We start from the raw sequence: 14340 nt of genomic DNA, 5'->3' as shown, positions 1-14340 counted from the left end.
ATCTTGGTCCACAACGCCCATTCCATGATGGACGAAGCGAACACTCAATAGTGACGACAATATTCCAAATTAGGTTTAATAAATTTTGATCGGAGCTCTCTTTATATTGCTAAACGTAGCAAAGGTTGATCCAAGAGCTAAAATTTATATAGGTTCGCCGAAAATATGCAATTTCGCAACTAATTTCAAAAATTAAGAACTCCGCGTCGTCACTCTGGGTTTTAATTTAACATGATGATTTTCTTCTCTTCTTCGTATGCACTCGACATGCTTACTCGCACATTATGCATGATAGATCACATCACGAATAATAATAAATGTAAACATCATTACCCGCTCAGATTTAAAGATTTGTATTACTCTTATTATTTATATTTATAAATCCTAAACTAGAATTTTTTAACGTGTATAACAAATTTATTTATTATTCCCACTAAACCTCGCCATGTAACACGTGCCGATACTCTTTTCAAACAAAAGAGTAACGTAATACTTGTAATAGTGCAAACAAGTGAAAAGTGAAAAAGAAAAGGAAACTTACAATCAATGTTAGTGGTTGACCAGATACGTGATACACAATTTTCTTCACAAATCAGTGGTTATAAACTACCAGCCGGTATTGAATACATTTAAAAGTAAGTAATTTCCTTGTGCCAATGATAATTATATTAATAAAATGCACGAATTTAGTTGAGTAAAACCTAAAGTACGTATGCAAGTATATATTTCACATAACAGGGCAATTTACGTTAATATGCATTTGTTGTTACATGTCATATTATGAAGGCAAAAGGCCACGCACACTTCCAACGTAGTATTGCAGCGGACAACTATGTCAAATTTATAGTCTGTTGGGTTTAATTATACGATTACTGGTACGTAGTAATTAGTTAATAGGTTTTCCCTCCATTAATAAGGTCGTATACCAAGGCTATGGCGCAACACGTATAATAACAGATTAAACACAACTTCGCACGTATAAGAACAAAGTGAAACCTAAAACAAAAATCCAAACCCTGTGAAAAAAAAAAAAAAAAATGTATCGTTACCAAATATGGCACGTTACATGTTGTTCGGATAGAAACCGATTCACTCTCTGTGTTCATAATATAATAGTCGTCTCCGTTTACTATCACTGCAATACATAAAAGCTTATGGTTCTCATCATGCATTTATCAAATTAAACTAGTGCACGTTAGAGTAAACTACGTACCTCCTTTATTCCCTTGAACTGCTTTCCTATTTCTTTGGCTTTTTCCGGTGGTTCTTCGAAGGTGTGAGAAGCACTGTCATACGCCTTCGTGAAGTAAAATCGATTGGGTCCTCCGTTTGCCCACTCATTCAAGGGAATATCAATATTTCCACTATAAGCAACTTGACATTTTCCAGCTAAGCTGAACACGTTCACAACGCACTCTATAAAATTAAGACAAAATTAATATTATATTTTGATGGCATTACAGAAACTGGAACAAAAACAATTTAGAAGTATACGGGTAATAGATAAGAAGTTGATCTAATTAAATATCAACGCTCAAGGTCACGCAGGAAGAGGCTGATGATATTGTCTGTAAAGGGCATGCTACTAGCAGTTTGATGGACGTTGAAGGAAGAAAGAAAGAAAAAAAGACCGGTGTGGTTGTGTTTGAATCCGTAGTGTGGATCACAATTAGTCTGTAGTATTACGTCGAGGCCAGCAAACAAACTTTTCTGCAATTAAGTCACTTCCAGCGTGGCCATATAATGAGACTGAGGCCGGGTGTTTGGTTTGCAGAATCTACGCTCGCGTGGGTCGTGATGTGTTACTGTTTCCACACAAGACGTGCTTTCTTACCCGTAGTATGCACACGGGAGCGCCTGAATACGACTATTCGAGCCGCCCTGACAACGGCAACTACCACCACAAGCAGAGAAATTATGGACCCATACATGAGCGCCCAATATTTAACAATCGGTAGCTAGAGGTAGTTCTAAGTCTCAGTTGTTATCTCTGGCATCTATTTATTATGAGGAAAACACCTTCGGTAGTATCAATGGCGAGGCGAGTCGAGGGCGATAGAACTCAGCGATGAGAATCGTTTGTCTCCTACATAGTGACGGTCATATGGTTGTCCATAGACGCAGGTGAGCGGCAAAATCTGCACTCGCCATCAGGAAGCGTACCAGGAATTCTGATATGTGAGGAAATAAGCTTCATATCCCGGTTGTCTTTAGTTTTCATTCAGGAATATAAACAATGCGTCGTACATCTGCACCGTGGCCATTTGTCCTCCAACCTTATCTGGGTACGCTGGGGACCCCACTTTCCAGCAGTATAACCCGCGTCTTATAATGCTAGGGTTACTTAGTGCTCTCTACTCACTATCCTCCTACTCTGGCCTAGCTAGGTCACCAGATCTAATTAGTCTTATTAAGCATGTGTAAAATATGGTGGTACGGCGTGGTACTTGACTACCAGTCTGCTTCGAGTCACGATTATCACTTACCAATGCCAAGACTTATAGCGAGCTTGGGATACCGCATCCCATACAAGACATTCAGCATCTCTGAACAACTGGCTGGCTTCCTGAACAGCTGCTTCTGTGGTAGCTCTAGGTGGTTACAAGTGCTATTAAAGTGAACATCCTATAAAATATGTTTGGGATGTTCCAAAATCACTTCCACCTACCAACACTTTCCTGTGCACCAAACAAAACTATTTATTATTATGAGTTTCAGTTAAGAAGGACCTTCCAGCTTACTGGCGCACATTTAACTTAGTGATGTGCGCATCGATTTTCAACATTGTTATTCCTAATTTTATAAACCAAAATTCGTTACCTACTAATAGAAAATCCACCTCAAGAACAACGAGAATTGTGTGCTTTCATCGGGAGACTCTCACTAACCATTAGCCATGATGTAGTGATATTATCTGTCTGAATACATAATCTACCAGCTCTGAGTTTAATATTATAAAGTAAAATATTATAAATAGTTATCCAAGGATGAACGGGTGTTCGTACTTCAAAGTTAGTTGTTATATGACCACGATTACCAAAAAGTAATTGAGTTATTTATACACTGAACACTGTATCGCCATCTCGACAAGCAATCTAGAACATGAATAAAGTTACGGATCTTGAGCATTTAAAAGAGCGCATTACTTCTAAACTGATATATAACATCCAACGTTAGTGATGTGATATCGTCGCTACGTCTAGAAGAACCGCTATGTGTTACAACCACAACTTTTCAGAAGAAAAAAAAAATTTTTCAAATTCTTAAAATTTTGCGAAATATACACGAAAACACTTGAAAAATATAATATAAATTGGATATAATATAAATATATTATGCACTGGGCATTGTTGTAGCTTGTTTAACATTATAATACTACTATTTTTGTGTTTACGTAGCATATGTCGGTTTACCTTTTGCGCTTTTATAAGCACACAAAGGATTTGTATACTTAAATCAATACGTACGTGATGAGAACCTGAATCCTTTAATTTCATTCTATTACTTTTTCCTTGTGGCGAAACAATTGAATATTCGCTTATCACATTATAAGAGACGCTCCCTGACAGCTTTTCAGGTTTATTTGCACAGCATAACTTATTTTCGACAAAAATGTCACATAGCGGTTCTTCGAGGCGCAGCGACGATATGTTCTTCTGGCTTATAAGATGTGATTTGTGCACTAAAAATAATGGAGGACAAATGATATGATATACAGTTTGTAATAACTTCATAGTTCCGTAGTTGCTAATTCACTTCAAATGTTTTCTTGCTCAGCGACTTATGGCTCACCCTGATACAATAGAAGCAAATCACCTCGAATACGTTGTATACTTAATGCAGATAATCTATTATCAAAGCAAAGAAAAAATCTTACGTACATGTTTTCTGCTTTGAAGTTCTGATGATTATTTTTTATGTTGTGAGTTCTTCTTATAAAAAAATTGAACTATACCTACTTCAATTGCATTTGTTGCAGTTTTCTTCCGAGATTATGAGGTTACGAATTAAGAAAAATTTACTTACGTCACTGTATTAGAATAAAAAGAATACACCTGTGTGGAAACTAAATCTTTTTACATTCAAACAATAACTTCTTGAATTTATTGAAGAATTACAGAATAACTTGTACTAAGTTAAACACATTAATAATTGTAAACACATTAGAAAATAATATCGCTTCTGTAGCTGCACCTTCTGCTTTCAAATTTCAGATGTCGATAAATCTTGTATTGAAAGAACTGGCACAAGTACAGAATTTGTATGTAACTGTCTTCCATAAAACTATGATCGTGTATTTTCCTCTATGTATCTATTTTCACACAATTACGAAGATTAATTTTTATTAACAGTAACTGAAATATCTTCCTAATCCAAATTTCCTTTATTTGTGTTGAGTCTTAGATTTTTTTCTCCTTTCTACGCTTAGAGTACATTTGTTTTATCTTGGCACGCTTCCCGCCAGGGCACTTGGTTGGCTTTTAAAGTACTTTCTGCTAGCACTCACGTGAACGTTTTATTCCAATAGGAATCTTATTGGCTTTGTCGTGTAAGTGAAGTTAGTTGTCAGCCAGCCCATCAAATGAGGTCATTGCTATTTGGCGGTTATTTGAAGTACTTGCGAACAAGTATTGACTTGTGAGTGGTGGCATTTTCCTGTGTTTCCTAGCGTATTGTAACTCGCAACTTTGGCAAGAACGCGTTGCAGACAGATCCATCCTTTAGGCGGGACGCGTGCCAAGATAAAACAAACGTACTCTAACAAAGAGTAAATAATTTTTTTAAAAATTGTAATCTCATCATCCTCTCGAGGAAGACAGCCCAACAGGCAGCTTTAACTGAACAAAATTCAAACATTAAGAGCACAAAGGTTAATAACAAAGTTTTGTTACAAAGTATGGTCTTTGCAATATACATGTGTTTGTGAAAACGTACCTTCTTCACTCCAGTATAACATATTCAAGTCAGATTCATAACTTAATGGAACTCCACGATGCGTGTTTTCAGGTCGATAGAATTTCTGTACTTTCAGCCAAATGTCACTTGACGGTATCAACTTCTCAGCTGTCGTAACATGAATACTTGTAATAAGCCCAATGCGGAATGGCTCTGGAAGTTCCCCTTTTGATTCTTTGGTAACAAGGGATTTCCGATAGAACTCTGGATACATTCCTTCATCAGCCTTTATAAAAAAAAAAGATAACTCTATAATTATCTTCAAGAATAAACAAAAAATGTAAAAATTATCAGCCTATTAATTTAAAATTAAACAAGGTATTAATAAAACATATGGGAACAGGAAGAAATAAAGACAAAAACTCCCGAAATACCACGTTATGTATTATTATTACTAAATAATATAGTAATAATTTAATTACATATTTAAAGTGCTAAGAACAACTCCAGCCAATTATAGCACTGTAATACGCGAGGCAATTTAATACATTTGTACCCAATACAAGTATAAAATATAAAATTGTATGTTAAGTGCCATATGTAAGTATAACTGAAAAATATCAGTATGAAACCAAATCATATATAGTAAAATACTGACACTAAAATGATTCATCAGGATTAGATTTACCTAGTATTCTGCTCAAATATTAGCAGAAGAGCCTGTTCTTCGCTTTGGAAGAATAAGGCGTAATAAATACAAAACTGTAAATTTGAATATTGTAGTAATTGCCCCTTCAGAGGCGGAATTTATGAAAAAGTCCAATCACATGTTCGGTCACTTTTAATGACGAGATTGTGTATTGTACACTTTCAATGTACAGAGTGGCGCACGATTTTTTTTTAAAGCGTTTCAGGGGAACAAGAAATCACAATGTACACTCTTACAGAAGCAGCAGTACAGTTTGGAGAAACAATTGAAAAAGAAACTGACACCTAACTCATCCTGCCGCCGTTAGAGGGCTAGTTTTCAAGATGGCTGACAAGAGCAAACTGACCACAGAGCAGTCGTGCTTTTGTTCCATAAATCAAAAAGTGTTATTGTTGCTCAAAGACGGTTTCGAGAGAGGTTTAATACCCGATGGGCTCCCTCCAACAAAACCATCCACAGACTGTATAAAAACTTTCAGAGGGAAGGAACAATATTGGAGCCGAAGCGTCTTCGACAGAAGCCTGTGTGTTCGCCTCAGAATATTGAAGCTGTTAGCGTTGCAACGCAGAGGAGTCCCGGGAAGTCGACAAGAAAGGCAGCAGTGAAACTTGGCATATCAAGATGTTCGGTTCAACGAATTCTGAAGAGTGACCTCCATTTTTATACATACAAGATGACCATTGTGCAACGACTCACAAAAGATCACAAGCAACAAAGATTAGTGTTCGCGCAATGGGCAGAGGGTAAGCAACGAATCCTTCACAACGTTTGGCTTTCTGACGAGGCGCATTTCCATTTGGACGGAGTGGTCAACAAACAAAATTTGCGATTTACCAATGAAAATCCACGGTTCATTCATGAAAAACACCACCACGATCCTAGGATTACAGTGTGGGTTGCAATTTCCAGCCATGGACTGATTGGGCCATTCTTCTTCGAAGAAACAGTAAACAGTGAGCAGTACTTGACTATGCTCCGGAATAACTTTGTCCCGCAGTTGCTTGCTACTGCTTTGCCCATCAACACGCAGTAGTTCATGCAAGATGAAGCCAAACCGCACACTGCGAATGTTGTCTTGGATATTTTACACGACATTTTTCACATGCGCGTTATTTCTGATCGGTTTCCAGACCGGTTTTATGCTGGACAATCTTGGCCACCTCATAGTCCTGATCTTAACCCATGTGATTACTTTCTGTGGGGGTATTTGAAGGAAAAGATTTTTCCGAAACATCCCAACAATTTGGTAGAGCTCAGACGACTTCTTGTTCAGGCTTGCAGTGAAATTGATGAAAACATGTGTCGTCGAGTAGTGAATAACCTCAGTATTCGATTAAATGCAGTTCAGATCAACAATGGCGGCCATATTGAACATGTTTTGAATTAGAACATTTCTCCACAATACAGTCTTGCTTGTGATGGGCATTTCTTCTGTTCTGATTGTGAATAAAGTTTTTATTTAAAAAGAAAATGATGGATCATTTCGTGCGCCACCCTGTAAATAAATATTACACTAGGCACCTTCTGAATAGAGAAATTTGATTACAGAAATTGCTCTTTTCCCTTTAGGAGCGACATTTTTGAAAACTCTGAAGCACGTATTCGGATATTTTAATTAAAAGTTTATACACTGAATTTCATATTTTCAACTCAAGCGAATTCTCACATTCGCCACTTTTTGATTAGATAGGAAAATTTGAGTCTTGTAAACATCTCTCTCCATTTAAGAGTAGAATTTTTGAAAACGCTAAAATACTTATTTCTTTCTTTCTAATGAAGAGTTTATATACTGAGTTTCATCTCCCTCAATTCACGGATTCGTGAGATATTTAATTCTTGGTGGAACATTCCAACATCGATGAGAATACATATTTTAAAAAGTTCTTTCTTCTCTCTTCCCTCCACGTTCCTACCTATAGTAGTATAGCCTGGAAGACTAGAAGTAACCCCTATAATAGTGTAGATAAACTATGTATAAAATAGAAGCATATGACATTTTTTTTACTACAACAGGCTAAAACATAGTAAGTATTAACAGAAGTTCATCATTTTTTTTTTAATTGCTACGCAAATTACTTAAAATGTTTGTACACAACAATTTGTTTTCCTTATTCCAAGAGCTCCTAACCTGAATGACATTTTTATTTGGTAAATACTGACTGTGTAATTTATTTTTTAATACAGATTCTGCAAATTTTAATGTTTGTTGTTCTCCTCTTCATGACAAAAGATATAGGCTCAAGACTTTTAATAATCGCTCGTGGTCACAATAACGTTGGTACAGATGTAAGTGGAAAAAACTTTTTCTTAACCCTTTCTATTTTGTTACGATATGCTCTCTTAATATTTAACTAAATTGTGTTTGCAAATTCTAGTTTAGATCTGACAAGATTCTTGTGTATAAGATATAGTTCTTGAAATGTGAACAATTTCTAAGTTGCCAGTTTAACTACTAAAATACCAAACTTACCTTGTACTGCAAAGAAAACATTAAATAGAAACTCGTAACTGAGTTTTAGTTGCACCTTTTTACACTTTCTTTCTCAACGCAACCACCTTTTTATACTTTCTCGCACTTTCAACACTTTTTTTGGGCTCCTTTTCTGCATTTTATTCCTATAATAATCAAACAAAGAACACTCAACGTGTATGGCATCATACTACTTTCGTTTCAGTGCAGTCTCACGAAGCCGAAGTTATTGAATAGAAAGTAAAAGGAAGATGGCAACATGAAACTGAACAATCATCAATCGGTGTTGTTTGAACATACAAATATTTGCATCGTAAAGGAATGGATTGATTAGTTGGTTGATTTGGACTGTACTGTCCCGTTTACCACCGAGGCTATACGACAAGTATTTCTAGTTCGTATTTTGTTTTCTTTACATACTGGAAATTCTGTATTTCTAAGTGTGCCTCTAGTGATCAGTATATTTTGAATTACAACCTGGTAAATTATGTATGTTTTGTTGAATATTTCCGTTTATACATGGATCTAAAACAACTAATGGCAAATTAAATAAAAAAAATCAAAGTTTAAATTAAAATTTATTATGATGATAGTTTGATTCTTCCGATAATGCATGGACATTCAGATATTTAACTTTCTTCTTAAGAATTACTTCTTACCGGTTCTGACCTTTAAATTAAATTAGATTAAATATTTAAAATATGAAAATATATTTTGCTTTCACCTACCTTTTCAGTTCCTTGTCTATCTTTAGATGAAGGATCTGATTGTATTGCAAAATTATACGCGTCTGGGTACAAAAATACAATATGGCCAACTCTATATTCATCCCCATTCCATTTCACAACGTTATACAGTATCTGTGGAAAGTAAACATGTTTAGTCGATTTAAATTATTGTCGATATTTTTTTTTGCAATATCATTCCTTTTTCTCCCATGATGTGATTACATTTAATTTAACAATAATACTAAATTACATATTATCATTGATAAAAACAAAAATTCTCAACCTATATAAGTATAAAGCGATTTTGCAAGTGTGGAAAAAACTTCACAAGAATACTCACGATTTGTAATCTCATTCAGCAGAGTGTTACGAGCTTAAATAGGTTGAGATTCCCGAATTAAAACTGAAGAGCTTAGGATGGAATGATGCAATGTTTCTTTTATGAGTTTCAAAGTAATGAAGAGCTTATATTTTAAAAAATTCCATAAGTCAAATATGATACTAATTATGTTTATGCAGCTGGAACACAGCATAAAACATTTAAAAGTAATGAATGTCGTTAACATATTCCTATATGAAGAGTAATTCACACAAATTACAACAATTATCTGACACAGTATCACCCTCTTGCAAGAAATCTTAACTATCTAACATACATGAGCCATCGACCTTTTTTCTTCGGAAGTGTGATTATTGGTTTAAGAAGGAAAAACCTCCTCCACACGAATAAATGCAGTACCACCAAGACATCCAGACTTTAACTTAAAATTATTTGAAAGATAGCTATGTCAGTATACTGAATAAGTTTTCTAAATCCAAAGTAATGTTACAAATACACAGTCCGGGAATAAAGTTTTCAGACTGATATTACGAGATGAAAAGTATTACTACCGGGAAGAGGATGTCCTTCAAACTTTCTACTATTCACCTCCAATCTCGATACACAACCTTGCTCATTGGTACATTATAGCTACTGGAAGCTGTTGGAGAAGTCATCTTCCTGGAAGCCACCAACTCCATTGTGATGGCTGTCTTAATAACCTCCACATCCTTAAACATGCTCTTTGAAGTTTCAAGAGAATATTACAGTTGTTTGAGATAGTATTGTCGTGGAAAGACTCCAACTGCCGGAATTTATTACCTATAGCCTGATACGGTTCATTTGATGGAGGAGTCACTTCATTGCCTCTGGATAAAAGCTACAATTGACGATCTCGCCTTCAGGAACAAATTTCTAGTTAATGATACACTCAACATAAAAAAAAGGCAATCAACAAGAACCTAACTCTTGAATTCTATCTGCATGCGAACCCACTGGCTCACGCCAACGATGTCGTTTGATAGGATCTGCTTATATTTTTGTAAGCTCAGATGACTGTCGTTAACAAACTTCCTTACAAGAGTCTACAGTTTTGTCATCTCTTCGTGCTTGGACGTCGTGTCTTCTCGTTGTCCCTCTAGATAACGTTTCATGCCTGCAAACGTTCTGTAGCAACCCCTGCTCCATGATGAAAACTCGACAGAATTATTGCGCAGAGTGTTTAGCACCGCTCGACTGCTACACGAAGAATGTTGAAAACTGCTGTAGTTACTCGAAAGACATATATGATCATCATGCTGCTGACGTTCTTGTATTAGATTGGTTCTTCGGTTTGCAAAAATTCAATACGAGACTTTATTGCCGCACTGTGTATCTGTCACTTATCAGTGCAATTACATTTTGCCTGATATTGCATAATGTATAAATAACATATCTAAAAGCAAGTTAGTAGTACTATGACACTATTTTCCGAAAAATCGTTAAAAAGAAAGAAAGAAACGAAATAAAACAGAGAAAAGTTACATCCACTATGAGATTACAATCACGCCCTCAATTGCACATGCCATATGGCTTTATTTCATATGGCATCTTCCTGCAGAATACCTACCAAGTTTTCACACTACTTTGTGCATATTACAATTCTTCCCTGTATCACCTTCAGTCATTTCTAACTTATCCTCGCAGAAAAAGTAACATATTGCACTAAGTCCTTTAATTAAATAATATTAAATGCGGGTTTTATGTGGTACACATATTTTATACAAAGTTACTACGCTAACATTGCCAAAAGACTATTTACTACGTTTCAGTAGACAGAAACTGATGGTTAAATCGTGAAGAAAGAAATGAAATACGTACCTCACCATTTTCTGATTTCACTTCCGATTTTTCTTCCACATAAGGCATTTCTTTCTTATAAAGTCGATATAGACGTTCGCATGAACCACAATACCTTTGAATAATTAAGATGAAATTTAGCAGAAACCAATATTATATCATTCCTTCAATGCTATATCAAGTACAAATAACAGCAACAGAAAATCCCGAAAATTTCTGCCCTGAAAAGGGCTGATAAAAAATATTATCGACATGCTCCTAATACTTTTTCCTTCTCTTTCTTGTCCTCAGAGCACTGCCAGCATCAAAATACAATATTACGTTAACGAAATTGTTATGAATTTTATTGTGTTCTTATTCTCTCAGTTAACTTGTATAACATATATTTGTTCAGCTCAACCAAAAAAACAATACAAAAGTGCGTAGTAATAAGATATTAAATTTCAATACTTCTTGTAGTAACTTCGCTGTACTCTCTTGACTCAGGACACATTCAATAATAATAATAATAATAATAATAATAATAATAATAATAATAATACTTTCCAATGCTAATGAAAAAATAGGAAATCACGACAAAAAATATAGGTTTCGTGAAGCTGTGAAAAAGGAACATTTCGATTATTTCCTGCAACAATTTGAAGGAATACTTATGCATTTGGAACATTTTGAAAGAACAAGGAACAAAGAAACTCATAACAATATCTCTACCTATTGGAAGGAACATTTCAATTATCCATAGATAGGAATAAAAAAAAAAGTCACATGGAAATTACACCAATTGTTATATGAACAACATTCTACTCTAAATATAACTAAATGGGTAATTATCTCGTTGAAAATTTTATACGAGTTTTTTAGTGTTTTCGTACGTAGCTCATCAGTACTAAGTGCAAAGTGTAGTGCAAAAAAGTATTGATACACCTAAATAAATTATTTATAAGTCTTTAAAATCACTACTCCACTGAACTTTTTAATGAATATGTTGAAACTAGTTTATTTTTTGATCCATTTTGCAGGTGTATGAATACGTTTTGCGCTAACTGTATATTGTTTGGTGTAATTATCTTTAGACAATAAGCAGGAAAGGATGAAACAGAACAGTTTCCATTCAACCACCCCACTGTGGAGACAGAAGGCCCTCCAACCACCCGCACCTTACTTCCTTACGTTATTTTCAGAAGTGGAAGTAGCAATGCCACAAAAATATAGGTGGTTTCGTTAACATGTAGGAAATATAGAAGTTTATAGGAAGAGACACAAATATATAGGAAAAGTAGGAAATACAGAAGCATTGGAAAGCATGTAATAATAACCTACACTCTAATCCACCAAACTGTAATCCAACTAACCAATCCGATTCCAATTCACAACTGTTTTATTACCTATTTGTCATCAATTCAAAGTAAATATTAATAAAATAAAGAATCCAAAATAATACCTGTGTGCCGCATCTGGCTTCGGACACGGAGGATCCTCTGGTATGTCTTCAAAACGACCAAACACATTGTCGTACCTATTTGATAAGAATCCATATTAAAGTCAAGGAAAGTATTATTGATCTGATTTTGTAATGAACTACAAATAAAAACTGTCCATGTTTTATTATATGTAAATATGGTATGATGCAATAGTACGTTCAATAGTATGATGCAATAACATGTTCATGGAAACAAAATTTCAGTTTGCACATTGCACAGTAGGATTGAGTATCATACTATTGAATACAATACAGAAAATTTTACCTATTGATGAACAAGTAACACTAATAAAACAAGGTGCGAAATTAATACTAGCTCTCAACATTTCTAGCCATGTCACTGGATTACCTTTAGACATCGTGACGCTAGAAGGCACTAAAATTAAATTCCTCGACACTGTATTACTGCCCACAAAGGGTTATTGCCGGACACATCACTTAACTGAATGGTATGTGATTAGCATATCGACTCTTATTGCTGTTTTTTGCTTTCTAGACCCGAGTTTGACACTTCCTTAAAGTGATTCAAATAGCTTCCATCAACTGTCTCTCAGTCTTGGTTCAAATCGAAAATTCTATTTTTTCAACATTCAATATTGAATGACTTGAGCACCCGCTACCTCAATAAATATTCCAATTTTCTTGGCTATTGTAGATTTAGAGATTAATAACCACAACATATAGCAATGTTCATATTGTTTTACAGAAGGCAAAAGTAAACATTACATAAATAATGAGAAAAAGCGGAAAGTCTATTACTCACCACAAAAATATGTAGCAGAATTTTCTTCTACATGCAACAGGTAGCGCTTTCGGAAGATGCAACTTCCCTTATCAGCCTGTAGTAGACTTTAAAAAGGATTTTAAAAAACATGAAGGATGGCTAAAAAATGGTTAAAAGATTAGGATATGTAGAAAACAAATCTTCTGTCAAACATTAAAAACAAGGGAATAGAAACTCACTGTCATTGTACACTGTTGTTTACTGTTTTCTGTTCTTGCTTTCCAAATGATGAAAGTATGTAGTGAAAAGATTACTCCAAATTATATTTATTTCTTCTCTATCCAAGTTAAATGAGGGCCTTTCCTTGTGAATATAATCCGATTCTGTAATTTTTCGTTCCTTTGCTGTTTTTGCTTTTTCAATTAAACATAATTCCGCGATATGATGGTTATAATCTTAAGATGCGTTGCTAGACCGGATAACTGTTGTGGATTCCGAGATTTCGAGGTACGAACGTGCTCAGTTATTCTAGTACAAATGTTCCTTTTCGTTTGACCTATATACACTTTATCACACTGACATTTCACTCGATAGACGCCACTGCTTTGTAAAAGGTCAGTAAAAAATGCTTTAAATTTGGTTATGTATTTATCTATAGATTTTGGAGGAACTTCTGAAATTTTGATGTGTCTTTGCAGAATTATCTTGATTTTTTCTGAAATATGTGAAGTCTACTGCTTTTGAAGTCTACCACAGGCTGATGAAGGAAGTTGCATCTTCCGAAAGTGCTACCTGTTGCATGTAGAAGAAAATTCTGCTACATGTAATAGCCTTTCCGCTTTTTCTCATCATCGCTCGCAATATTGTGATATTACATAAATACTTTACTATACACGCTTTCGCGTTGATGTGTAAGCTGTTTACGACAGAAACATACATAATTCCCACGCTGTACTTAATAATATACTGAATTATTTCTTCCATTCATTTATAGTATAAATGGAGCCTCGTTGGAGAACAGAGGCACCTGGCCGAGTTTCAAAATTACCAGATTAGATCTATTGAAGCACCGAATGGAACGCAGAATAAGGCATCCCCGTACTTTGCTAGAAATGATATACGGGTTCACATTGATATGACATATCTGTAGCATCTTGTGGAGTCACTTTCAAATA

The 14340-nt window shown here is 35.0% G+C and overlaps 1 protein-coding gene across 1 annotated transcript in view; it reads right to left on the bottom strand.

Moving 5' to 3' along the window:
• The window catches only part of LOC145671791 (DNA (cytosine-5)-methyltransferase 1.S-like), an 87595-nt gene that overhangs the window by 36847 nt on the left and 36408 nt on the right, over positions 1-14340 (bottom strand). Inside the window, exons 14-18 of the mRNA XM_081741010.1 lie at positions 12403-12477; positions 10983-11076; positions 8804-8935; positions 4936-5182; positions 1214-1416 (exon numbers count right to left, since the gene is read on the bottom strand). Coding sequence (XP_081597136.1) covers positions 1214-1416; positions 4936-5182; positions 8804-8935; positions 10983-11076; positions 12403-12477 — 751 coding nt within the window. The remainder of the gene's footprint in view (positions 1-1213; positions 1417-4935; positions 5183-8803; positions 8936-10982; positions 11077-12402; positions 12478-14340) is intronic.

This window comes from Thermobia domestica, chromosome 2 (assembly GCF_964235325.1).
Source record: "Thermobia domestica chromosome 2, izTheDome1.hap1.1, whole genome shotgun sequence".
NCBI classification, from domain to species: domain Eukaryota; kingdom Metazoa; phylum Arthropoda; class Insecta; order Zygentoma; family Lepismatidae; genus Thermobia; species Thermobia domestica.
Note: the sequence above shows the minus strand (reverse complement) of the source record. Positions and strands in the feature narration are given on the sequence as shown.